Source organism: Myotis lucifugus, unplaced genomic scaffold (genome assembly GCF_000147115.1).
Source record: "Myotis lucifugus unplaced genomic scaffold, Myoluc2.0 scaffold_301, whole genome shotgun sequence".
Classification (NCBI taxonomy): domain Eukaryota; kingdom Metazoa; phylum Chordata; class Mammalia; order Chiroptera; family Vespertilionidae; genus Myotis; species Myotis lucifugus.
In genome coordinates, this window is record NW_005871349.1 from 1,261,508 (window position 1) to 1,288,258 (window position 26,751).

At 43.4% G+C, this 26,751-nt stretch overlaps 1 protein-coding gene and 1 pseudogene across 1 annotated transcript in view; both read right to left on the reverse strand.

Moving 5' to 3' along the window:
* WNT2 (Wnt family member 2) overlaps positions 1 to 7,289 on the reverse strand; it is a 55,466-nt gene extending 48,177 nt beyond the window's left edge. The window contains exons 1-2 of the mRNA XM_006100191.3: positions 6,915 to 7,289; positions 4,559 to 4,785 (exon numbers count right to left, since the gene is read on the reverse strand). Coding sequence (XP_006100253.1) covers positions 4,559 to 4,785; positions 6,915 to 6,997 — 310 coding nt within the window. The 5' untranslated portion in view covers positions 6,998 to 7,289. The remainder of the gene's footprint in view (positions 1 to 4,558; positions 4,786 to 6,914) is intronic.
* Positions 7,290 to 23,547: 16,258 nt separating this feature from the next.
* Positions 23,548 to 24,301, reverse strand: LOC102419334 (annotated as a pseudogene).
* Between the last annotated feature and the right edge of the window lie 2,450 nt (positions 24,302 to 26,751).

Here is a 26,751-nt window from a genome sequence, read left to right on the forward strand (position 1 = left end):
TAAAAGATGGTGACTAACTGAAGTTAATGTGGTTTACTCTCAGGTTGTGGCTCTCAGATAAATGAGATTTTTATTATACCCATTTTACAGTTTAGGAAAACGCCTTGTCATTAGTTACCCCACTGAGCTGCTAAAGTCTGGTTTTGGATTGGAGTTCAGTGTCCACAGTTAGAGATATCACATAGAGGGGAAATTCCCAAGTGCTTAAGGTACTTAGCACTACTCTTATTTTTTTTTTTTTACTGAGAACGAAGAGAAATTTTATGAGGTGGTCTTTTAGGGGGAAAATATGGACGATCTCAATGATAGAATGCCAGTGGCCAGACAGTAATTTGAAAGCTGTAGAGAAATAAATTGTCTAGGCAAGCGGTCATCCTGGCTTAAGGTACAATTGCATCGACCTGTTGGCTGAAAGAAAAAAATCACTTAAAATCTGCTGCCTTTCAGAAATAATTTCTAAAGCAAAAATACCTTACTTATTATTCAAGCACATTACTAAATAGAGAGATGTTTATTTATTTAACTAAAAATGTAGCATGGGGACTGATTTTGCATTTTACCTCCAGATGTTTTGGTATCATGTTAGATGTGGCCTTAAGATGTTTTCAGTTAAGTGTCTTAGATGAATCACTAAAATGCTATGTGTGAAATAGTAGCACATTTCAAGAGTTGGCTTTCTAACAAAACAAATTTTGACCTTGGGGCTCTTCTTAGAAAAACGAATTCTTTTTAAAGCCATCATAATATGAAATAAAATCCAAATCGAAATAGTGATATTTAGACTTCCTGATGTGTTACTATTCGTTTCTCTAATTTTGGGGTTGAGATAAGTCAGACGATGTCTATCCTAAGTGCATAAGCATAGTTTTTGTTTGCAGTTAGGGATTGTTACCTGGTAGAGCAGAACACTAGAAGCTAGGCTTGTTGGAAAGTTATGGGTTCAACTCTTTGGAAATGCTTGCTTTTTAAACTTTTTTTATTTTTATTTTTTACATTTACAAGGATGAGACCTAATGACCTTTTAGAGGTTCATTCAAGAACTCTAGAGGTATATTCTTGCAGGGATATATGGATTTAAGTTTCTCAGCCTGTGACTAGCGATAGTTTGTTGAATGAGTGAAATGCAAATGTTACAAAAAATGGGTGTCTTACTCTAAGCTGGCTGAAGCAAAAGAGGCAAATGTTCTCCATCTCTCTATGACCCTGGGATGTGTTAGTAACTTTTATGTTCTTTCTATAAATGGCATCGCCCTTTGCCTTCCTAGTCATCTATAAGGACACATTTAGGTTTCCAAAGGAAGTTCTTCACAATTCTAAGATGTGAATTTCCCTCCAAGCAATTAATTATAAAAATTTTTGGAAGGCTTTACTGGAATTTCATGATGATTTCCAGGATAAACTACCTTAGGCCAAATTCAGCCCTCCCAGAATCAACGCAAAATCATCACTGACAGTCACAGGAGTTTACATAAATGTCCAGGAAGAAATCTGGCCTTCTATGAAGAATGGAAAGAAATTGTGTAGCTTGGGTGTTTTAAGTTTTGAGTACTTGGCAAAGCATTCAAGCTTCATCTGAAAGAACTCTGAAGGAAATACAAGTTAGAATCTCTTATTTACTTGAGGCCTTAGACTAAGTCAAACTAGTTCCAACCTCTTCCTTCTCAGCACTCCACTGCTCTGAAGAAACAAACACTGTCAAGATTAAATTAAAGCATTTTATGAATGAACTCCCAGCTTTGGCAGGCCTTGAGGATTAGTGGTCAAAATTAGGTCCTTTGATTTGTGATCTAAAGATTTTCTTCAATATAGAGACATCTTAACAGATTTTCATAGACAGAATTTAGAGGCAATCATTTCTATAAATGAGAAGGACATTTAATTTGAAATCATTGGGAAATGCTTGTGAGCACTTTGAAAAGGAAAAACCCTGATGTATCTTAAACACCGAGAGCCTTGCATAACTTGTCCAAAGGTATCTTGTGCTAATAAATATTTGCAAACTTTCTTTGACAAGTTCCGGCACTTTAATTGATTCACTAGTGAGCTAATCTAGGTGAAGTCTGAAAATTCCATGTTGCTGAAATTTACTATTAGCCTTTCAAAAATGTGCGATGTCATATCAAAACTCCAAGAGGAATGCAGAAGAATATAGTTCTTAAGCTAGAGAATAAAATTGCAGAATTTGGCCATAAATTTCCTTGAGGGATACACTGAGAGTGAGTGCACTACGCCCTGGGGGGATTTCAGAGACATTCAGTTATGCATTTGGCCTCATAAAACCCCGGGGCTGTGATGATTACAAGATAGAAACACCCTCTGTTAAGCATTACCAAGTGTACAGCCTGGATGATTTCCTTAGGAATGGGGGGTGGGGTGGGCAAAAACAAGTGTAAAGTTTCCTGTTTCTGGGGTTCACACAAAACTTTTGTGTTTTCAGTCAGATTTCCCAGTAGCAAATGGACTGTGCTATTTCTTGGAAAATGCTTATAACACCAGGTTAAGGAACAATTTTTTTAAAAAAATAAAATGTGATTTGCAGTTAATTTTCTCTTTATACCAGCTCGTGAGCTACTTTCCACATTCAGGACGTTAAAAAGTTTTTTATGCATGCAATTATATAATGTTAATGGGTTTAAAAAAATTTTTTTATTGATTTCAAAGAGGCAGGGAGAGGGAGTGAGAGAAACATCATTGATGAGAGAGAATCATTGATCAGTGGCCTCATGCACACCTAACACTGGGGGATCGAGCCCGCAACCCGGGCATGTCCCTAGCCAGGAATCGAACCTTGATCTTCTGGTTCATAGGTTGATACTCAACCACTGAACCACGCCCGCCAGGCAATTATATGAAGTTTAATGCTCCTGAGTGAAAAAACACGCACACACAAAACAAAAACAACCCAACTATGTAATCATGGTTCACACTCCTACCCTCCATAAATACCCTTCTGCCTCAAGTGTACCTGGGAAATAATAGGTGTTCACTACAAGCTCATCCATTCATTCACTCAACTGTTCAATGAATGAATGATGTCTGCAACACACAAAGCATCAAGTGAGATGCAGAGAAGGCAGGCTAGTCTGACCTTATAGAATTTACAGTCTACTTGGAAAATAAAAGTTTAATTTAGATATAGGGTGACCCAACACTGAATAGCTGAATGGGAGGTCAAAGGTGTGAGCAGAGATTTGTCTCTGCTTTTTAATTACATTTATACATTATTGTAATAATAGCCATTTATGGCCAATAAAAGATTTGAGCACTCCATCCTCATCTTCTGCTCAAATCCTCTGGAAGGTGCAAGTAAAGAAGTCAAGAAAGCCCTGTGGGCCCTAACTGGTTTTGCTCAGTGGATAGAGCGTCAGCCTGCAAACTGAAGGGTCTCAGGTTCAATTCTGGTAAAGGGCATGTACCTTGGTTGCGGGCACATCCCCAGAAGGGGGTGTGCAGGAGGCAGCTGATCGATGTTTCTCTATCATCAATGTTTCTAACTCTCTATCCCTCTCCCTTCCTCTCTGCAAAAAAATCAATAAAATATATTTTTTTTAAAAAAGAACAAAAGCCCGGTGGCTGCTGCCTCCTTTCTCCTAGAGACAAAATCTGAACCTGGAGGAACAGGAAGGGGTGTGACATGACATGGATATGATACTGTGGCAATAATCTGGTTATTATTAACAGGAAAGGAGTAAAGGGAAGACTAGATGATATAGGCATGCCATTTGTACAGCTTTGCTAATTTCACACTTTCCAAGTCTGCTCCCCACTGACTGGACAACAGACGCATGCCCAGTATGGTCCCAGTGACGTGGAAGGTGCCTACCTGTGTGTCAGTCACACCTGGGAACAAATTAGCGGCCAGAATAGGTGTGGCCACTGCAAGGGCTGGAAACCTGAATATTTAAACGTCTGAACAAAGGAGCAAGCTCTCTTGGTTTTTACTCTCTTGGCTCTTACGGACGGGGCTCCTGGCTCTCCGGCTGCAGGGGCTCCGCTGTGCCCACGCGGCCCATGGCCATGTGGGACCCACACAATGGACTGATGGACTTGCATTAGCCTGAATGCTGAGCTGGGCCCAGCTGCAACATGGAATGGAGCTCTGGGTCCCCCAGCTGCCCCTCTTTCAGGGCTGGGTTAAGGGACATGGGACATTGAAACCCGAGGGATGTAACTCCATGCAAACAGTCTTTTTCTACATCTCATTCTCCCAGGTGGGCTTCTGAAAATTCTTATTTCAGTGGTACCCCAAGAACCTCACGCTCACTCGTGTCTGAGAAATCTGGTCCACTAATTCCTCCAGCAACAGATAGAGCAAAGAGGTCTAAGACGTCAGCCTGGGGTCTACATTCTAATCTAGGACTAGCCTCCCACACAACTTTAGGCAAGGTCCTTGATTTCTTAAGTCCTCATCTGTAAAACAGGGCCAATGCCCCCAACAGAACAAGCTTCCAACTGAATAAAATGCACGGAAAAGATGAGCAGGGACTTCAAAGACCAAATAAAGGTGGGAGTGTGTGAGGGGAGCGCCCGAGGAGGGGCCTGGAGGCAGGGGACTTACTTCGGAGCAGGACCCTGCCGAAGAGGCTGTGGTCCCTGTCCAGGGTGTTGCAGTTCCAGCGGTGCTGGCGGAATTGGTGCTGGCACTCCGTTGTCCACTCTGCCACGCCCAGGCCAATGGCACGCATCACGTCTGGGTGTCGGTGGCACAGCTGCCGCTGGCGGCTCACCAGGCCTGGCACATTGTCACACATCACCCTGGAGGCGCCGCCTGTAGCTCTCATGTACCTGGGAAGGGCCAACACAGAGGTGAGAACACTGACATTGAGGCCCGAAGCCACAATGTTTCCTGGGAGACTGAGTTCAAAGCGTTGTTTCAAAGATGAATTCCTTATCCTTTTAGGGATATGGCAAAGCAAAGGTTATTTAATTTTAGTTCCATGGAGAAGCAGCACAGCAGGCATGAGAAGAAACCTGGTAGAAGCCACCCCAAAGTGGAGCGATGGCTGGTCTTGGACATGAATCCAGGGCCAGCAGATGACGCTCTGGGCGGTCAGGGAACAGAGTGAGCAGGGAGGGGCAACATCTTTTGGGAAGAGCCTTCAAAGACTGTTCCCAAGAAGGCTCTGATCTCAGTGATGAAATGTGTCTGGACTTGGCGTTGGGGGAAGCCGACCTTTAAAGCTTCTCGCTCACATTTATTTGACCCGAATGTTTAAGTATGTTAAGAAACTGTCTGTATCTGTCTAATCGACACCTGCTGGTATCTGATGTTGCACTCTCCTCACAGACATGCCGTTCTTTCGAATCCTTTAAATATTTCCATTTTCCAGCTCTTCTTGGCCTTTACAGAGAACCTTTGGAAATAGTTCTTTCTATTGTTATTAAGGACACTAAATGTTTGGAAGAATCAAACAGTATTATAGCTCCATAAAGTACTTTTGAAAAGAAACTTTAACAAAAAAAATTACATCATCATCTCTGCCCAGATGTTCTCTATTAGTTGTGAAATGTTTAGAAAAGGTACCTTTTATATAACCAAAGCTGCCATAGGTGTCTTTTGAAGCCATCAAACAAGGAGAATGTCTTTTCTTGCATTTTCACTACTTTATATGATCATAAAATCATTAGAGCTGTGATTTCCAAAAAAGCATATTTAAGTGACAGCTGAGAGACAAAGTGACAAAAAGACTGGGCAATAAATGTTTAACCACGGAAACAGAAATATCATTTTATTGAAAAAATGGTCATTCTGATAAATCAATCTTTGATCCCGTGTCAGCAATGTCAAGGCTAAACGCCTTCCCATCCAAAGTGGCTGAAGGGGGACTTGAACCCCCTCCCCATCAGGCTCTGCCATGCTCCTCGGAGGGCTCCAGCGTCTCCGGAGTTCCCTGCCCTCGTCCTTTTGGCCTTTAGCCAAGACTCCTTACGTTAGATAAAGACCAGGTAGCAGGTCTTTCTGAATCAGTATTTTAGTGTCTGTTGGGAAGTCCTAGGTGCAAGGACGCCAAAGAGCTCCCAATTCCCTCCTTTCCAGATCATTAGGTAGGAAGATGTACAAGAGTGTCTGGGTGGGCAGAAAAGCTCCCTTTGTGAGGTGGCTAAGACCTGTTAGGGTCACGGTGCAAAATAAATACATAAGTCGCAGATCCGCGTGCAAAGGACAGCAGCACGGTTCCTCCGGGAGCCCCCCACCTCCCACCCGCAGCCCCGCGCTCCCGGGGAGGCGGCAGTCTCTACCTGGAGGCAGCAGCACAGCGTGCTTCCCACCCACGGGGAGAAGCACTAGGAATGTGGAAGGACGGGAAATGGTGCGAAATCACATGCTCTGGGCTCCGCAGCTCCTGACTGCCTGCCTGAATGGCCCCTAGGTTTGTCTAGAGGTTTTCTTTTGGGGGGGATGGGGGATGGGGGAGTGGCAGGGGGACAATTGTAGTTTTCAGAGTCAACACACACACACACACATACATATATATATACACACACACATATACATACACATACACACATACATATATATACACACACACATATATACATACACACACACACACACACACACACACACACGTCTAATGGGATAAGAAACTGGCTGATTTTGCTGTTTATCAGCTGGATCCAAATAACCCAAATATCAGAATCAGAGCTCCCATTTGAGGGGGAATGTGGGTGGTTTTTTTTTTTCTTCTTTTTTTTTATTTATTTAATTTTATTTTTTTAGTTGTCAAAGTTGGGATGGTCTTCAGAGGAAAAGCGAAGGGACTCGGGATAAGGGCACTGGGAGAGGGCAGCAGCCAGGGCTGCGCCTGGAACCCGCGGAGAACCGCCGCGGGCAAGGGTTCCTGTGGCCAGTGCGGTCCCCGTTCCCACATGGAAAACCCGCCTCCCTCCCGGGCCGGGCTGCGTGGACTTACCACCATGAAGAGCTGACCTCAGGCCTGAGCCAGGTCAAGAGCAGAGGGAGCCAGAGCCAGATTCCACCGAGAGGGCCGTTCATATTAACCCCCTTGCGTCCGCATCAGGTCAGACTCCGTGTGCGGGCGCCATGCGTGCCCCGAGCAGAGGCGCTCAGCCCCGGGAGCGCCTGGTCACCGCCGCCAGCGCCGCGCCGCGCCCCCGCCCCCCACGCTCGGTCTGCAGCGAGTGGCGAGACTCGCTGATAAAGTTTCCGAGGACGAGCCGGGCGAGCGATAAAGGCCAACCCGGCCGCCTCGCCCACAGCCCAATTCCCCAGGCGCCGCGAGCGCAGCGGCCGAGAGCTCTGCGCGCCTCCCGCGCCCAGTGCGCTCGCTCCCCGCCCGCCCCGGCGAAGCCGAAGCCGAGGGAGGGGGCGCTGCGCTGGCGCCGGCGGGGAGGGGCGCGGGGTTTATCCAACAGACGATGAAATGATGGCAAGAGATGTCTGTGGGCGAGATGAGGCGGGGCAGGAGGAGCACCTCCGTGTGGCCTCGAGCGCCGCGGAGGCAGGTAGCTCTCGGGAAGCTCCCAGCCAAAGCGCATCCGTGGGCTCCCGCCGCACGCGCGTCCAGGGCAGGCGAGGCCCCCTCCTGCAGATCCGAGTTCCGGAGCGTGCGACGTGGGGAGTCGAGGGAGGGGACGCGGAGATAACTGTGTGCAGAGCGCAGGAACCGGAGACGGTTTTCAACTCCTTGCTTTCCCTCCACTTGGAAATGTGGGGTCTTTGCAGGGCAGGGATGGGGAGGGAGGGGCCGGGCCTCGGGGAGATGGAGGCGTGTGGCCTTGATTGCTGGCGCTGGGCTTATACGCGGAGCTCGCAGGGAGGGGGGCCGCGAAGGTCCGTGACCCTCCCGACCTCACCGAGGCGTCGTCGGCCAACGTGTCCGGGGAAGATGCGGTTTTGACGCACACCCAGCTCTTCCAGGCGCCGCGGGAGCGCCCAGATCCCGGGGGAGGGACCCGGCAGCGAAGACCCCCCGGGTCGTGCCGCCCTCGGTCCTGGCGCTCAGCCCTGGAGTTTGCAGCGGGGAGGGGACCTGCTCTGTCCTGGATGTGCGCCCCCGCCGAGCCCAGAGAGAGGCACGGGCTGCGGGTGGAGCATCTTGAGCAGCAATTGGCTCGCAGCCCCGCCGTTTATCACCGGAAAGGAAGACCAGGAACTCGGGCGTCGGTGAACTGTTCCAAAGCTCTTTTCCTGGGGCGGGAGCCCGCCGCCCGCGGGGCGTGTGCCCTGGGGAACCCGGAGTTTGGGGAGGGGGGAGCGCCACATGGTTCGCCAGGCGTGGAGGGGTGACCCTCCGGCTGGAAAGAGCCGGCTCTCCCCCCCGCCCGCCCAGTCCTCGGCCAGAGCGGCAGTCCCTCCGGGAGGGAGAGCGGTGAGCGGCTGGAAGGAGCGCAGCTCAGAAACGCCAAAAACCTGAAAGATGCTGTCATCGCCACCCCGTTCCCCCCGCCGGGCCCTGGCAGGTCCGGCCCCTCCCAGGCTGACCCAGATACATCCCGGTTTGGGTCCGGAAAGGGAGGGGAGGGAAACCAGCCCCGCGCCACCCACGACTCGGGAAGAGCAGGGCTCGGAGCCAGGCCGCGCCGCGGTATCGCGGGCCATGACCCTGGGAAGTTCGGGTCGGGCTGCGCAGGTCGCGAGAGAGGGGCCGTGCGCTTCTTCTCCCAGCGCGTGGGAGGGGACGGAGGGGACGCGGTGTGCAAGGCACCCAACAGCAACCGATATCGGCATTTACCTCCATGCCCATGTTCACAAGCATCTCTCCTGGGTGCAGCAGAAGAATAAGCTACAATTTCATTCCACCCACCTTTGCCCGCAGCCTCTCACAGGGAAATCCAGGCACTTGGGACACATGTAGAAGAGGTGGGTGGCCCCAGAGGAACCATGAGACGCCAACATACTGCTTCTCAGTGAACAATGCAGGGGTGCGGGTGTGGATGTTGGAAAATGTAGGCAGTTGTGTTTCACTCATGGACAAGGAGACCTGAAGCCACCTAAAACGCTCCTCAACCCACCTCAGCATATGGTGTCCTCGCAGCTAAGGGGAGTTGGACATGTGGAGTGTGACCATCAGCTGGGAGGCCTTGTCTCTCTGCCCAGGCAGGGAAGTTGTCCATTGGCCAGGAGATCTGCCCTTCAGTTGCTAGTGAGGCCAATGGAATGACCTAAACCTGAACCAGACCTCCTGGAAGGAGAATGGCCCATTCCCCCAAACCAATGAAATCCAGCCCAAAGGCCTTCATCCTGGGGCAGGAGGAGAAGTAACACAGGGCTTGAAGGGAGGAAGTAAGGCTTGGTGAAAGGCAAAAGGCTGAACATTTCTGTTAATGAGAAGCTAAATCCAGATGTGAGAAACGGCCCACACAAACACCCCTTCCTGACCTGTCCAGAGGCAGTCCCGGCCAGACCTGTGATTCCATTTCCCTCCCATTCTCCACCCCTTTTCACCTACGACCCATTATTAGCTCCATACAACTTCCTTGCCTGCCCAACAGGCCCGACTTTCCACTCTCATCTGTACCTGTTCTCTTGATGGACCGTTCACTTGGAAGATAGGGTGTTTACTATTAGAAGAAGTTTGGAAATGCTCACGAAAATTAGGAGGAAAGAGGGTGATTGCAAACTTCAGTTCTCTTGCAATAAGAACTGCCATCCCAAAGAAGAGCTAATAAATAATGAAGTAAATTGCACATGACTTCAGCCTTGCTATAGCAGATGATGAGGTAAGGAAAGACAGGGTTAAGAGTGCCTTTAGATCTATGAATTGAATGTCTGATATTTTTTTTTTGTTTCTTCAATGAGAAATATCAGAATTGACTGTGAAACTCAATTACAGTATACAGAACCCAATTCTTTTTCTGACGAATAATGTTAGTTTGCTTGTAACTTCAGTATAGCATTGTAGCCAAATGAGTCAGTCTATTTTCTTAGTTAGATCCATTGTTTGTCTAATCTCCCAGGGCGGAGAGAGAGAACTAATTTACTACCAAACCATCTCCACCCTTTAAAAATGGAGAGTCACTTCTAAAACCAAATAGCCTTTCAGTCTGAACTTAAGGCAGTGTCTCCTAATTTAGCTACTCCCCAACCAATGATTCAAAGTTCAAGTGTCTCCAACCTAGCTTCAGTGAACTTTGTGTATTAACAGGACAGGTCAAAGATGGGAAAGAAAAAAATATGTACCTTTTGTACTTTCATCTAAGAGTATCAGATACATAACAATATAGGTTAAGTTTGAAATTTGAAGTTTGTCTGCAATGCTCTTAAAACATTATTCCCGCTGGTTTGGCTCAGTGAATAGAGCGTTGGTCTGCGGACTGAAGGGTCCCGGGTATGGTTCTGATCAAGGGCAAGTACCTCATACCTCGGTTGCAGGCTCAATCCCGGGCTCTGGTCAGGCATGTGCAGGAGGCAACCAATCAATGTGTGTCTCTCACATCGATGTTTCTCTCTCTATCTCTACCCCTCCCTTCCACCCTGTCTCTCAAAATCAATGGAAAAATATCCGTGGGTGAGGATTAACAAAAAAACAAAAACATTGCTCCCTTTCCCCTTCAGTCACTCCTGAAATTTAATTAAGCACTCTTACCTATTCTTTGTCAGAAATTGTTTTTAGGAAAAGTTCTATTTTCAGTGATTTAAATCTCAATGTGCATTTAAATTAATGTGCACCAAAAAGTTACTTCTAGCATGATTTATTCCCCTAGTAAAATAACCTCTAAGACTGGACAAAACTAGAGGAGGCAGATTTTTTCAGGGATCGGTAGGAAACACAGCTGTGATCCTCTAGAGAAGGGAACCACATGAAGTGTGTTCCACAACTTTCTCATAATTGTCCTGGTTTTTCTGCGGAAGCGTACTTTTCCTGGGCTGCAAGAAGCGGAATCCAAGCACAGCAACAGACTCAGTTAAGGAGGACGAGATTAGAGTTTTGCACTGTTGAAGTGGCTGAAGTTAGCAGGGTAGCATACCTGAAAATAGGTAGCTGTGAAAAGGGAAGTTCCACAAGTCTACATGGAGATTTGCCATGGACAAAAGCTGGACTGAATCCTATATAATAAAGAGCTAATATGCTAATTAGACCAAACAGCAGAACGACCTTCCGGATGAAGCTGGGGCTGTGAGGGGCTGCGAGGGCCGAGCCCCTTGCATGAATTTTGTGCATCAGGCCTCTAGTATAGATATAACAAGACTCCACAAGGTCTAGCACAGATTGCCTGCTGCATGGCATGCAGTGTTGAGAGATGTTGGAGTTCCAGCTTAGCAGGGTCGAGAGGCCCCATTGTGCACTTCAGACATTCAACTGAGATGCTAGAAAGGCCATCCCTCTAAAGTAAGGGTCATGACTTTGCATAAAAACAGACAGGCCAAGAATAAAAACCAACGTCCATTAAGTTAAGATGACCTTGTATCATTTATAATCTCAAGCATACAATAAAAAATTAATAGGCAGATGAAAAACCTGAAAAATGTGACCCATACTCAAGAGCAAGCAGTCAAAAGAAACTGACTCTGAGATGACCCAGATGTAGGAACTGTCAGGAAAGCAATTTTAAAGTAGCTCTTATATACTGAACATATAACTATGTTCAGGTACTTCAAGGAAAATATAGTCACAGTGAACAAATACATGGAGAGTCTCAATAGGGAAATAGAAGCCATAAGAAACAAAGACAAAGAGAAAATATTAAAGCTGCACAAAAAGACACAAGCAGAAACTACTGAAATCAGACGACAGTAGAATAACATCTTTCAAATGGGGATGCTGCAGAACTGGAATTCTATAATCATTGTAAAGCTCCTTCAAAAATGAAGAAAAAATAAAGATGCCTTCAAACAAAAGCTAAGAAAATAAATATTAAGTCAGTTCTTTAGGCTGAAAGAAAATTATACCAAATGGTCTTATGGAATCACCGGAAGGAGTGAGCACCGGGGAGGGTAAATTTGAAGGAAAATGTAAAATAATATTGACTGTTAAAACAATGGTTGTTATAGCTTGTGAGGTTTAAATCCCATAGGAGGAAAACATGTGGCATCACTAGTACAAAAAACCAGGAGGGGACTCTGATTCCAGATGGGATGGATGAAGTACACTATACCCTGTCTCTCCCTCTGAATGTGCCCATGCGACTTGGAAGGAATGCACGGAGAAGCTATGTGAGGACTCTGAAAAGTAAACGGTAGCAGGCAGTTTGGGGAAGACCAGGAAATTAAGTACTACTAAATGATGATGAGTTTCTTTTCTTTCTTTTTTTTAATATATATTTTATTGATTTTTTACAGAGAGGAAGGGAGAGGGATAGATAGTTAGAAACACCAATCAGCTGCCTCCTGCACACCCCCCACTGGGGATGTGCCCGCAACTCAGGTACATGCCCTTGACCGGAATCGAACCTGGGACCTTTCAGTCCGCAGGCCGACGCTCTATGCACTGAGCCAAACCGGTTTCGGCGATGATGAGTTTCTTATTTGTGTATCTCCTCTGATATTCTGAAACCTAGGCCCAAGGCAGCCAAATCCTCGAAGTGGGAACCTTAATATACCGGCAGACCAGCAGGAGAAGTCTCCAGAGAAGCCAACGAGTTTTTATTCAAGGAGCACAAAAGGCACCCCTCACATCCTCAGGGTGGAAGAAATCCCCTTGCTTCTGCCCCCTCCATTTATCTCAGACCTCAGTCCCCTGGGAATTCCTGTGTAGATGTTGGCAGTAGTAACCGTGGCAGCAGTGAGAGCCCACCTGTGCCTAAAACTTCACAAGATGGGAAAATTCCTCTCTAAACAGAGGAACTGAGGTCCCAAGAAGGTGGAACAAAATTACTTACTTTCTCTCTTTTTCTCTGCTTCTATGTACTCCAGATATGGGTGCAGTCACAGAAAGTGTATGGCAGAGTGAGATAACTAAAGCCACAGGGTCTGGCCAGAGGACCAAAAAGGGGGAGTCCTTGAGAACCAGAAAGTCTTTGGGAAGCAGTGAAAAATCCAGAGCTGAGGAAAGTAATTTCATAAAGTTACATGTGAACTGCTGTTCATACCCCTGTGTACATGTCAATCATACTAAGGACTTTGAGGACAGAACTATAGGATAAACCACCTCTCAGGTCCCAGACACGTGTGAGGCAGGCATGAAGACCATTGCAAAGGCTATGAAAATGGAAAAACAAAACAAAACATCAGAACAAGGACCCACAGAAAGCTGGTCAGAATTTTTGGCCTGACAGGGTTGATTATATGCTAAAATAAGAATAGCAACGTTCTCCCTAGGATTGAAACAAAACCCAGAGTCTCTTAACATTCTATTCAAAATGTCCAGGATGGAACAAAATTACCTGGCATGCAGAGAAGCAAGAAATTCCAACTCAAAGAGAAATACAATATACAGACACTAATTCTTAGATGACACAGATGTTGAAATGATCAAAGACTTTTAAAGCAGCTGTTTTTCAAATGCTCCAAGAAATAAGGGTAAATACTTTTGAAATAAATGGACAATAGAAAATATCAGCAAGTAAACATAAAGTAGATAAGGAACCACATAGAAGTCTTAAAACTGAAAATAGTACTCACCTTTCACTGTGAGATGGTGAATATCTATCTCACTGGATAAGACCAACATCAAAGTGGAGATGACAGAGGAAAGTGTGAGTGAACTTGAAGATAGATCAATAGAAATTATCCTGTCCTAACAAGAGAAGAGGGGGAAAAGATTAAAAGGAAATGAGCAAAGCTTTAGAAATTTCTGGAACAATTATATAAGGCATAACATTGTCTTGTGAAATCCTAGAAAGATAAACAGTCCATTGCAACAAAAAATACTTGCAGAAATAATGGCTAAAATATGGTGATAGCTTTCTACATTCCACTTGAAGTTATAAAATGTTGATTCTAATCTTTGTAATCTTTAGGTTAATGACTAAAGAAATAATATAACAAATAAGTTTTCCAGTGATCTATTGCTGTATAATAAATCACCCCCAAAATAACAGCTTCTATAAATTGAGAAATAACCAACATGTGACACTGTGTTTTTTTAGGTGTACAAATACAGGTGTACCTTGGAGATATTGTGAGTTTGGTTCCAGGCCACTGCACTGCAATAAAGCAAATATGACAATAAAGCAAATCCAGTGAGTTTTTTTAGTGTCCCAGTGCATACAAAAGTTATGTTACATTCTACTGCAGTCAATTAAGTGTGCCATTGCATTATATCTTTAAAAAAATGGGCATACCTTAATTAAAAACACGTTATTGCTAAAAATGCTAACCATCATCTGAGCCAGAGGTCCTCAAACTACGGCCCGTGCGCCACATGCAAATACAAATATTTGTTCCCTGTTTTGTTTTTTTTACTTCAAAATAAGATATGTGCAGTGTGCACAGGAATTTGTTCATAGTTTTTTTTTAAAACTATAGTTCGGCCCTCCAACGGTCTGAGGGACAGTGAACTGGCCCCCTGTTTAAAAAGTTTGAGGACCCCTGATCTGAGCCTTCAGTGATATAATCTTTTTGCTGGTGGAGGGTTTCGCCTCTATGTTGATGGCTGCTGACTGATCAGAGTGGTGATTGCTGAAAGTTAGGATGACTGTGGCAATTTTTTAAAATGAGACAACAATGAAGTTTGCCTCATTGACTGACTCTTCCTTTTATGAATGATTTCCCTGATAGCAGTTTACCCAAAGAACTTCTTTCAAGATTGAAGTTAATGCTCTCAAACTCTGCCACTGCTTTATTGACTAAGTTAATGTAATATTCTATTTTGTTGTTATTTCTACAATCTTCACAGCATCTTTAACAGTAGATCCTATCTCAACACACCACTTTCTTTGCTCATCTGTGAGAGCAACTAACCTGTTCAAGTTTTATTCTGAAATTGTGGCTATTGAGTCACATCTGCAGGCTCCCCTTATAATTCTTGTTCTCCTGATATTTTCACCAAACCTGCAGTTCCTTCCTCCACAGAAATCTTAAATCCCTTGAAGTTATCCATGAAGGCTGGGATTAACTTCTTCGGAACTCCTGCTAATGTTGATATTTGACCTCTTCCCATGAATCACAAATGTTCTTAATGGCATCTAGAATCGTGACTCCTTTCCAGAAGGTTTTCAGTTTTCTTAGTGCAAGATTACCAAAAACGTTTACTTCGTAAAAATGCAATACCTGTGGTCCAGCCAGCACGGCTCAGTGGTTGAGTGTCAACCTATGGACCAGAAGGTCAATGGTTCGATTCCTGGTCAGGGCACATGCAATGCGGGCTCATCCCCATTACAAGGCGTATGGGAGGCAGCCAGTCCCTGATTCTCTTTCATCATTGATGCTTCTCTCTCTCCCTCTCTCTTCCTCTCTGAAATCAATTAAAAAAAATTTAGCCGTAACCGGTCTGGCCAGTGGATAGAGCGTCAGCCTGCGGACTGAAGGGTCCCAGGTTCGATTCTGGTCAAGGGCATGTACCTCTGTTGTGGGCACATCCCCAGTAGGAGGTGTGCAGGAGGCAGCTGACCGATGTTTCTCTCTCATCGATGTTTCTAACTCTATCTCTCTCCCTTCCTCTCTGTAAAAAAAAAAAAAATGAAAATATATTTTTAAAAAAAATAAAAATATTTTAAAAACACACACAAAAAGAATATCTGTGAAGTGCAATAAAGTTAATCATAATAAAGCAAAGTATGCTGTAATGATCTGATATATGTATATATTGCGAAATGGATTACCACAATATAGTTAACATCCATCACCACACATAGTTACAATTTTTAAAAAACTTTTAAGATTTACTGTATTATCAACTTTAAAATATACAATGTTGTATGCTTACCTATAGTCATCAAGTTATACATTCTATCCCCAGGACTTATTTTTTTTATAACTGGAAGTTTGTTCCTTTTGACCACCTTCCATCCATTCCCTTCACTCCACAGCCCCACCACTGGCAACCACCAATCTGTTCTATCTATGAATTGTTGTTGCTTTTTTTAAAGATTCCACATATAATGATCATACAGTATTTGTCTTTCTCTGCATGACTTATTTTACTTAGCACAATACCCTCAAGGTCCATCCATGTTGTCGCAAAGACAGGATTTCCTTTTTTCTGTCTGAATAATATTCCTGTCTGTGATATTTTCTTTCTCCATTCATCCTATTCCTGATTTAGAGGGAAAGCTTTCAGCTTTTCAGTGCTAAGTATGATGTTAACTGTGAGCTTGTCATGTATGGCCTTTATTATGTTGAGGTAAATTCCCTCTAAACCCATTTTTCTGAGAGTTGTTATCAGGAGTAGATATTGAATTTTATTAAATGCTTTTTCTGTTCTATTTAAATGATTGTTTAATTTTTCCTTCATTTTATTATGTGGTGTATCACACTGTGTGATTTGAGCATGTTGAATCATTCTTTCATCCTTGGAATAAATCCCACTAGATCATGGTGTAAGGTTCTTTTAATGTACTGTTGAATTCTATTAATCTTTTGTTGAGGGTGTTTGCATCTGTGTTCATCAGAGATATGCCCTATCATTTCTTTTCTAGTATTGTCCTTGTCTAGTTTTGGTATCGGAGTAATGCTGGCCTTATAAAATGAGTATAGAAGTGTTCCCTACTCTTCTGTTTTTTTGGAAGAGTTTTTGAAACTCTCCTTTAAATTCACCAGTGAAGCCAGCTGGTCCTGACTTTTGTTTTGATTACTGATTTAATCTCTTTCCTAGTTGTAGGTTGGTTAAGACTTTCTATTTCTTTATGATTCAGTCTTAAGTAGGCAGTATGCTTCTACAAATTATCCCATCCTTATACATTGCCCAATTTGTTGGCATATAATTGTTATTGTCATCTCTTATAATCCTTTGTATTTCTGTGATATAAGTTATAACTTCTCTTTCATTTCTGATTTTGAGTCCTCTTGTTTTTCTTGGTGAGTCTAAGCAAAGGTTTGTCAATTTTGTTTATCATTTCAAAGAACCAGCTCTTAGTTTCATTGATCTTCTCTAGTGCTTCATTTATCACTTATTTCCACTTTGATCTTTGCTATTTTTCTAATTCCTTGAGGTGTAAGGTCAGATTGGGGACATATTTTGTATTTCATTTCTCTTAATCTATTGAGGTTTATTTAATTGCCCGGCATATTATCTGTCTTAGTGAATGTTTCATGTTCACTTGAAAAAAAATGGGCCATAAACAGGTGCTCAATTTCACTAGTTATCAGAGGAGTACAAAATAAAATAAAACAATTCTATTGAGCCCATCAGATAAGAGAATGTATGTCAGTTCCTATTAAGCATTGGTATGGCTGCGGGGTAATGAACACTCGTGCGTTGCTGATAGGTCTGTAAATCCATTGAAGAGCAGGATAGCAGTGAGGCAGTAAGGCTGTCACCCAGAAAAAGATGGCAGGATAATTCGAGGTTTGCTTTACAAGGAGACTATTTTTGCAGGTGTGGGAAAAGGAGCTATTACCCAACCCCCAACCAACTGGAAGGGACATGGGGAGAGAGTAAAGGCTGGGACCAAAGGAACGAATCTTGTAGGGGTTGTCTTAAGAGGATATGTGTCCTTCAATTGAGGCACAGATACTAATCTTTCAGAGAGTGGAGCCAGGTGGATACCTGAACCTCACTCTCCCTCGGATATTCTGCTGGGGTTCCCTATTGGATATATCCTAACAGGAGCTGAAGGATCCATTGATGTAGATCATAGTTTCACCTTCCCAGGGAGCGGTTGGGTGGAGAGAGGGTCTTGGGGGAGACAAACAGAAATATCTCACAACATCAACAGTGAATGAAATAGAAAATGCTTGTGCTCTATAACTAGCTATTCCACTGCTACATATACTCAAGAGACTTTGTCACATGTGCGTCAGGACAAATTTACAAGTATGTATAGTGCAATATTATTGGGAAGAAAAAGTCAAAAATAACTCAAAATTTTATCAGTGTAAGAACAGGTAGGTAAAATTATGGGATGGACATATGATGGACTATTACAGACTACTTAAAACAAATTAATTACATCTTTACTTTTTAACATGAATGCATCTGAAAATAGTGTTGATGAAAGAGCAAATTGCAAAATGAAGCAATGTAAGTATAACTCTGTATTAGCTGGGAATGCCTTTGTCATCATAAACAGAAAACCCACCCATCGTGGTTTAAGTGAAATGGGGTTTATTTTTCTCACATGGTCAAGTTAGCTGCCCCAGATGTGTACATGCAGGGCCCTTTCACTTCTTTTTATGCATGGCTGCTCCATCTTATGGCTTCCAGGTATTTGGTAGCAGCCCCCTTTCTGTGCTTAAAATTGAACTACTTCAGGGTATTTAGCAATTCCGTTAACCCTGAATTTCCATCCACGTCTGTAGTATTGTTCTAGTATACATGAAGTAGATAAATTTTTTTGTGTGTTTTAAAAATCTTTATTGTTGAAAGTATTACATATGTCTTCTTCCTCATCCCCTCCCTTGACCCCTCTTAAACTGCCCCCTCCCCCTCCCTTCACCATCCTATTGTCTGTGTCCATGGATTATGCATACAAGTTGTTTGGTTAATCTCTCCCTACTTACCCACCCACCCACCCCTGCCTTCCCTCTGAGATTCCACAGTCTGTTCCATGCTTCTATGTCTCTGCATCTGTTTTGCTCATCAGTTTATTTTGTTCATTAGATTCTGCATATGAGTGAGATTGTGTGATACTTGTCTTTCTCTGACTGGCTTATTTCACTTAGCATAATACTCTCTAGGTCCCTCCATGCTGTCTCAAAGGGTGAGAGATCCTACTTTCTTACAGGTGTGTAGTATTCCATTGTGTAAATGCACCACAGCTTTTTTATTCTCTCATCTATTGATGGTCACTTGAGATGTTTCCAGATCTTAGCTATTGTAAATTGTACTGCTATAAACATAGGAGTGCATACATTCTTTCTGATTGGTGTTTCAGGTTTCTTAGGATATATTCCTAGAAGTGGGATCACTGGGTAAAATTAGAGTTCCATATTTAATTTTTTGAGGAAACTCCATACTGTTTTCCATAGTGGCTGCACCAGTCTGCATTCCCACCAGCAATGCACTAGGGTACCCTTTTCTCCACATCCTTGCCAGCACTTGTCAGTTGTTGATTTGTTGATGGTAGCCATTCTGACAGATGTGAGGTGATACCTCATTGTCGTTTTAATTTGCATCTCTCTGATGATGAATGACTTCAAGCATATTTTCATGTCTCTTGGCCATCTGTATGTCCACTTTGGAGAAGTGTCCATTTAGGTGCTTTACCAGTTTTTTAATTGGATTGTTTGTCTTCATTTTGTTAAGTTGTATGAGTTCCTTATACTAGTATATTTTGGACTAGAGGCCTGGTGCATGAATTCGTGCATGGGTGGGGGGGTCCCTCAGGGTGGCCTACAGAGATTGGGCCCCAAGCTCAGTCCCCCAGCCTCGCAGCCCCAGCTCGCACCCCAGGCCTCGCAGCCCTGCAGCCCCATCTGGCACCCCGCCTTGGCCTGGGGCCTCCTCCTCACCTGCTCCACCATCCCACCTACAGGGCGATCAATCAGGGCCGGGCCCCCTGCCTGACTCCCTCAGCACCTGGGAGCCGGGTGGCAGCCCCCACCCCTCACTGCTGCTGCTGGTCACTGTCTGTGGAGCAATCGATTGGGGTGATTGGGCCCCTGCTTGCACCCACTTTGGCCTGGCGCCACCCGCTCACCTACTCCACCATTCCGCCACAGTCCTGCTCTCATCAGGGCCCATTAGGGCCGACAGTGCCTCCACTGCCACCCACTGCCAGCACCGCATCCCGGACACCCGCCGTGGTCCTTTACGCCCCCTGGTGGTCAGCGCAAGTCATAGCGAGCAGTTGAACTCCCAAATGACTGCCCGAGGGGACAATTTGCATATTATGCTTTTATTATATAAGATAGTAACCCTTTATCAGATGTATCATTGCCAAATGTGTTCTCCCATACAATGGGCTCCCTTTCATTTTGTTAATGATTTCATTTGCTGTTCAGAAGTTTTTTATTTTGCTGTATTCCCATTTGTTTATTTTCTCCTTAGTTTTCTTGCCCTAGGAGATGATTCCACAAATATTTTGCTATGAGAGATGTCTGAGATTTTGCTGCCTATGGTTTCTTCTGGGATTTTTATGGTTTCGTGACTTACGTTTAAGTCTTTTATCCATTTTGAGTTTATTCATGTGTATGGTGTAAGTTAGTGGTCTAGTGTCTGTCCAATTTTCCCAATTTTTTTCAAGTATCTGTTCAATTTTCCCAATTTTATGCTTTTGCCTTCTTTGTCAAATATTAATTTGCTTCTTTCTGCAGGCTGATTGTTATTCTCAGTCTCTTAATGGACCTCACAAACTCCACAGGGTGGGGCAATTGCTATCCTCCTTCCCCCCTCCCCCGCCTCCCCCCCCCAAAAAAAAAAACCCCAACTCCCAGGCAAAAGCTGCCTGGATGGTAAAGGTCTGCCAGAGAAAGACGTCCTCTGCAATGTGAGGGAATGACTCAGCACAGGAAACCGGGGTGGGGTTTCTGCCTTCTGAGCTCTAACCCAGAGCCCCAACCCTGGCTTCTGCTCACACAGCTCCAATCCACTCTGCCTTCCCTCTGTCAGAGCCCAAGGTGAGTGGTTGCACACGAAATTTTGTACATTGGCCCGTTAAGGAGGTGCCTGCATTTCCAGCCATCTCTCCTTGGTAGGCAGCAACCAGATGTCACACCTAGATGTCATGTGGCACCTTTCTCAGTTCTGTTGCTCTGGGCTGGGAGCCCAGCTTGGGGTTTAGACCCCAGCATTCTCAGGGGGAACCCCCACAGCTGAGATATCCCTCCGGAACTTCAGTTGCTGTCTGGAGCCTGGCCAGCCCTTTCAGGCCTCTGCCCTTCCTACCAGTCTCTATGCAATCTCTTCTTTCCATCCTTGGTTATCAGGGTCTCTCTAGCTCAGGGGTGGGCAAACTTTTTGACTCAAGGGCTACAATGGGTTCTTAAACTGGACCGGAGGGCCAGAACAAAAGCATGGATGGAGTGTTTGTGTGAACTAATATAAATTCAAAGTAAACATCATTACATAAAAGGGTACGGTCTTTTTTTTTTTTTTTTAGTTTTATTCATTTCAAACAGGCCGGATCCGGCCCACGGGCCGTAGTTTGCCCACAGCTGCTCTAGCTATTCTTAGTTGATTATTCAGGGTGGATTTTCTGTATTTCAGTTGTAATTCCATTTTGGACCTGGGAGCGTGTCAGATAGCTTATACTTACACTGCCACCATTTTTGAATCTAGATAAATATTTTTAAACCCAGGTTAATTTAATGAATAAAAAGCTTAGAAAATGTGTACCTCCCAGATGGATAAACTCTGGGACCCCACATGTTGTGTAAAATGTTTCAGTGAGATGAAGTCCTCTTTGTGACGTAGGAGGTGAGAGTGTGTTAGGGTACGTATCGTCAGCCCATTCTGAACAAGATTGAGTCACACACCTCCTCACTCCACCACCAATCCTCTCCTATGGGACAATAAGAATGCAAAATCTGGCTTTCTCCACTATCATATGCAGGTTTAATAAGTCTGACTTTAGAGAAGTGGTTTCTGCTTCTAACTTATAGCTGATTGCACATCTCTGCATTCAGTGTGCTACATACAATCTGTTAAAAAGGGAGAGAGAAGCCCGGCTAGTGTGGCTCAGTGGTTGAGCATCAACCTATGAATCTGGAGGTCACGGGTTCGATTCCTGGTCAGGGCATATGCCTGGGTTGCAGGTTCAATCCCCAGTATGGGGTGTGCAGGAGGCAGCCAATCAATGATTCTCTCTCATCATTGATGTTTCTATCTCTCTCCCCCTCTCCCTCTCTGAAATAAATAAACTCAATAAAAAACATTTTAAAAAAAGGGAGAGAGAAAATAGAGGGAGTCTTATCAAATATTTGTCTGCTTGACCTAGTAACTCTTCTGACCTTGTGAATTGTGAATACATCTGTTTTGGTTTAGAGAATTTAAGTGTTTTTGTGTCATTACATGATAGAAAACATTTCCCTTAAAATATGGTCCTGGCAATTAGAAACATCTGACTTTTTTTTCTCTTGTAGAGTATCATTTTTGGTGCAAGGCATTGCAATGCGTGCTTTATGATGAATAACAAGGATAGAAATTTTATACTGGCCACCATTTGCTCAGTGTATGCCACATACAAGACATTGTAGAAAACTGTATATTCCCTAGTTCACTTAACCATTATAACAACCTTATAGGTTTAGAACATGGGTTTTGTTGAACGAGCTAAAAGACTGGCATATAGAAAATGCCCAATTAAAGATAATTATTTGTAGTATGATTGTTATTCTCATATTATAGATGAAGTGGTAGACAGTGCTTAAGTATAAAAGCTGCACAGCTAGTATGTGGCAGAGCTAAAATTGGAACTCAGATCTGTCTGGCCACAAGTCTGCATTAATTATACAACTCTATAAACCATTTCTATGTCATTTCTTTTAACATTCTAACCATAACCCAATCTCAGGATGGTTTTTATCTTTCAGATTAGAATACTAAATTTCAGAGAAAATAATTATAAATTATAATCATATATTTCATGACTCTTCTTTTGTGTATGTGTTTGTTTTTTTTACTTTAAACAAATTTTTATTATACAAAGGTTATGTAATTGGACATTTCTCTGTTTTTTACACAATAATTCTTACTCTCTACAGAAAGGCTGCTTTTAACTTTTCATAGGGTGATGGCAAACACTAAAATCCTCAGTGATTTAAGTTGAAAACAGTACATGGGTACATAGCTCTTGCACTTATCAGGGATGTAAAAGTGAATTTTTATTCAAAACTACAAAATAAAATATCTGTAGGCATGGACAATAACAGCAGTAAACCACTGTATGTGGTCAATTGAAACCAGTAACTGATGGTTATAGTAATTTTCTTAAACGTCGGCCAGCCTTTTTCTTAAGTCATTTCCTTTAGTTGACTTCTCTAAAGTCATGGGTGAGGAGCATTGCCTTGAGCTTCCTCTCACAGTTCTCAGTAATGATGGTAAGGCACTGGATATGTGATTTTTGTACTGGAACACGCGGTGTTCTCCGGATTCTTTGTCTGTCGGAGTCAAAGAATGAATCCACGGACTGAAGATGGTATAGCAAAGGTGGAGGTTTATTGAAAAACAAGTACAGACTCTCATGTGGGGAGAGAGAAAGAGTCCCTCTGACTTCCTGTTTCCAGGGTTTATAAAGGCTGCAAGTCTCTGTGTCCTGAAATCCCTTCTGATTGGTCAATATTCCCTTTTGAATTGGTTACTATAGTAACTCCTGAGGCCCTCCTCCCTCATTGTTCTCCTATTCCTTCTGGGCTTTCTTCCTCCTCCTTTATTTTATAAATATAGACCTTTTGGCTACTCCCAGTTCCCTTGTCTTATGTAGATGTAATTGTTGCTGCTCCCTTGTGTTATGGAAATGTACCTTCTCACAGCTCTCTTGTCTTATGGAAATGTAACTTCTCCCAGTCTCTAGCCCTGTGTTTTTTCCATGAACCCCCAATTCTAAAAATTCCCCAAACCTGCCTATATTCCCCTAAAATTCCTATTTCACATTATTCTAGGATTAGAACATGCCACCTCCCATACCACCTCCATTCCACCCATCCTGCCCATCCTCAGAGCTTTCTCTTCTCTAGAAATTTCTGTGACTACAGCTTCTGCTGTTGGCCACTCCAGCAACATCCAATAAAGCAGTTCTCACAACCTTAGTCAGATCAATGATTCCTTTACCCACCATATTCACAAAATCTCTAAACATAGCATCATAACTAGCTTCTGAGGAAGTTTGCATAATTTTCTCAAGTATCACCGATCCTTTAATACCTGTATTCTTAGCAATGGTCATTGCAGGAATTTTGTGTGCTTTTAAAATAATTTCTATACCAATATTTTCTATCTTCATTAACTGGAATTAATGAGCCCAAGGCTGGAATGCACCACCGAAGCAGGACACAACCCCCTCCCAGAACAATGCCTTCCTCAACAGCAGCTCATGTAGCACTGAGGGCATCTGTTACTCTTTCTTTTCATTCACTTCATCACTTTTCTCACCAACCTTCAGCATAACTACTCCATCTGAGAGCTCTGCCAGACATTAATTTAGTTTTTCCTTTTCATATTCGCTAGTTGTGACATCTAACTGCTCAATTTCTTGAATACATTTTTCAAGTAGACCCTTGTCACCGTCCCCTTTCAAGAGCATAGCATCATCTTTGGTCACAATGACCTCTCCAACCTTTCCTAAGTCATGAGGTTGAACACCTTCAAGAGTTAGTTAGAGTCAATCCAATCACTGTACCACCAGTAGTAATAACCATGTCTTAAGCTGGCTCTTTCTATTGTCACCAAAACCTGGAGCTTTGACTGCTGCAACCTGAGGACCAACTTTTAGCCTATTCAAAACAAGTGCACTCAAAGCTTCTTCAGCGATTATGACCAAGGGCTTACAGTGGGCATTGGCAACTTCAAGAGCAGATTCAATGGACTGAACACTAGAAATTTTCTTCCCACTCAATAGAACATAGGCGCCTTAGAACTCCCATTTCTGACCTTTTGCTGTATTAATAAAGAATAGTAAATATAACCTCAATCAAACTTCATGCCTTCAATAATTTCTAATTCATTATTCAGTGTTTTTCCACCCTTTACTGTGATGACGCCTTTTCTTCCAATCTTTTTCATTGCATTGTAAATCATGCTGCCAATTCCTTTGTCTCAATTTGCAGAAAGTATAGCAACCTGAGCTGTGTATTCAGGGGGTGTCACGGTTTTAGGCAGTCTCCTACATTCAGAAATTATAGCGCCAACAGCTAACACCACACCTCTCCGATTTCCACAGGATGAGCACCTTTACTAATCTTCTCAATAGAGCATGCCAGTACAGTGGCCGTGGTGGTGACATCCTAGTCTCTTCATTTGTATCACTGGCACTATCCTGAACAAGTTTAGCGCCAATATTTTTATATTTATCTTTTCAGTCGATGGACTTCGCAACGGTCACACCATCTTTTGTTACGTTGGGACTTCCCCAGCTCTGTTCAATAATCACTCTTCTTCCCGTTGGCCCCATAGTAACAGCTAATAGGTTTATACCTTGAAACATTAAGGCTCAGGCATCTGCACCAAATTTTACATCTTTGGCATAAGCCTGAGTGCGATGAGGAGTCAGCGCCCTGGACACTGGCCCAAGCTGGTGAAGGACTCTGTAATCAAAGCGTTTTTGTGGGGCAGCGTCAGGGCCTGCAAGCGGTGAGGCAGGCCATCTGCGGTCAGGGAGGCCTATCTCATGACTCTTGCAAAGTACTGCTGGTAAGTGACAGAAGCAAATACAGAGTCTAAGATTAGCCTGCTGGACTTTTACTAGGGAGTGCTCTGTAGAGCAACACCTGTGCAAGGGCAGGGAAGGACGCAGGATGGGCAGAGGGAGAAGATGGGTGGTGATACCCTCGATGAAGGCCTCAGCACACCCCACCAGGAGTCCTGAAGCTGGATCCCTTCAGGGTTATCTGGAGTTGCGAGGAGGACCCCTGAAATCGGAACCTTTAAGTTCCTATATTAATTAGCCGTTACTGGGAGTAGGACATCCTTTTTGGAAGGCAGTTTTCCTTAGTAGGGAAATGCACAAAGAGCACTGTCTGCTAGTCTCATTTCCAGCAGCTGGGGGAATAAGTCCTTTATTCCATCACAGCATCCACTTCCGGATGCAAAACCTTACTAAGAAGAAAATTCACAATTTTTCTTTCATTCTGTGATGCTATTCCTATTTTATATTTTATCTAGAAACTGATTTAAGGACTTTGCATAATAACTAATCATTCATTTCCACATTTTAAATCCAATCTTGGTAAGCCACAGCTAACCATGAGTGCTATTGTGATATTACCATTAACATGAGGGTTAATTGTAATATTACCACTAAGTGGATAGTTATAGTAATATTACTAAAGATTCTAGGTGTCTTATTTTAATACCTTACACTGGGGGCAGGATAAATTGTACATATGCAAGTCCAAAAATTGGTTTAACACTAATAAACCTTGAATCCATGATGAGTAGTTTACTTTAAATCTGGTCTAAATCTCTTCTAAAAGATTTTATACATTAGGAACTTTGCTGATTTTCCCTTTTGTAGCTGTCTTTTTGTTGGAGGCATTGGTTGAAGTTGAGCCCTATGCCCACAAGGAAAGATAAATGAATATATCTCCACACTCTCAACTGTAGAAAAAAGTTTAAAATGATGAACCACACTTTAGCCCAGCCGTGAGCAAACTATGGCCCGCGGGCCGGATCCGGCCCATTTGAAATGAATAAAACTAAAAAAAAAAGACCGTACCCTTTTATGTAATGATGTTTACTTTGAATTTATATTAGTTCACACAAACACTCCATCCATGCTTTTGTTCCGGCCCTCCCATCCAGTTTAAGAACCCATTGTGGCCCTCGACTCAAAAAGTTTGCCCACCCCTGCTTTAGCCTATACAAGTCTTACAAAGTGTTGTCTTTTTTTTTTAAAGCTTACATTCTTAAAACAACAGGAATCCCAATTTCTCTCTTAATAGTAGCCAAAATATTTAGGTTTTCTAATATCAGATAAAATATATAATGTCTGGGGATAGCCTCTTAAATACCAGGTTAGGCAAAAGTAAGTTTACAGTTGTAAGCAACTGTGTCTTCAGTTGCAAGACGCAGAGTTTATTCTTGTATTATTTATTAAGTATTACATTACTTATTTGTATTACAAATGTAAACCTACTTTTGTCCACCCCTG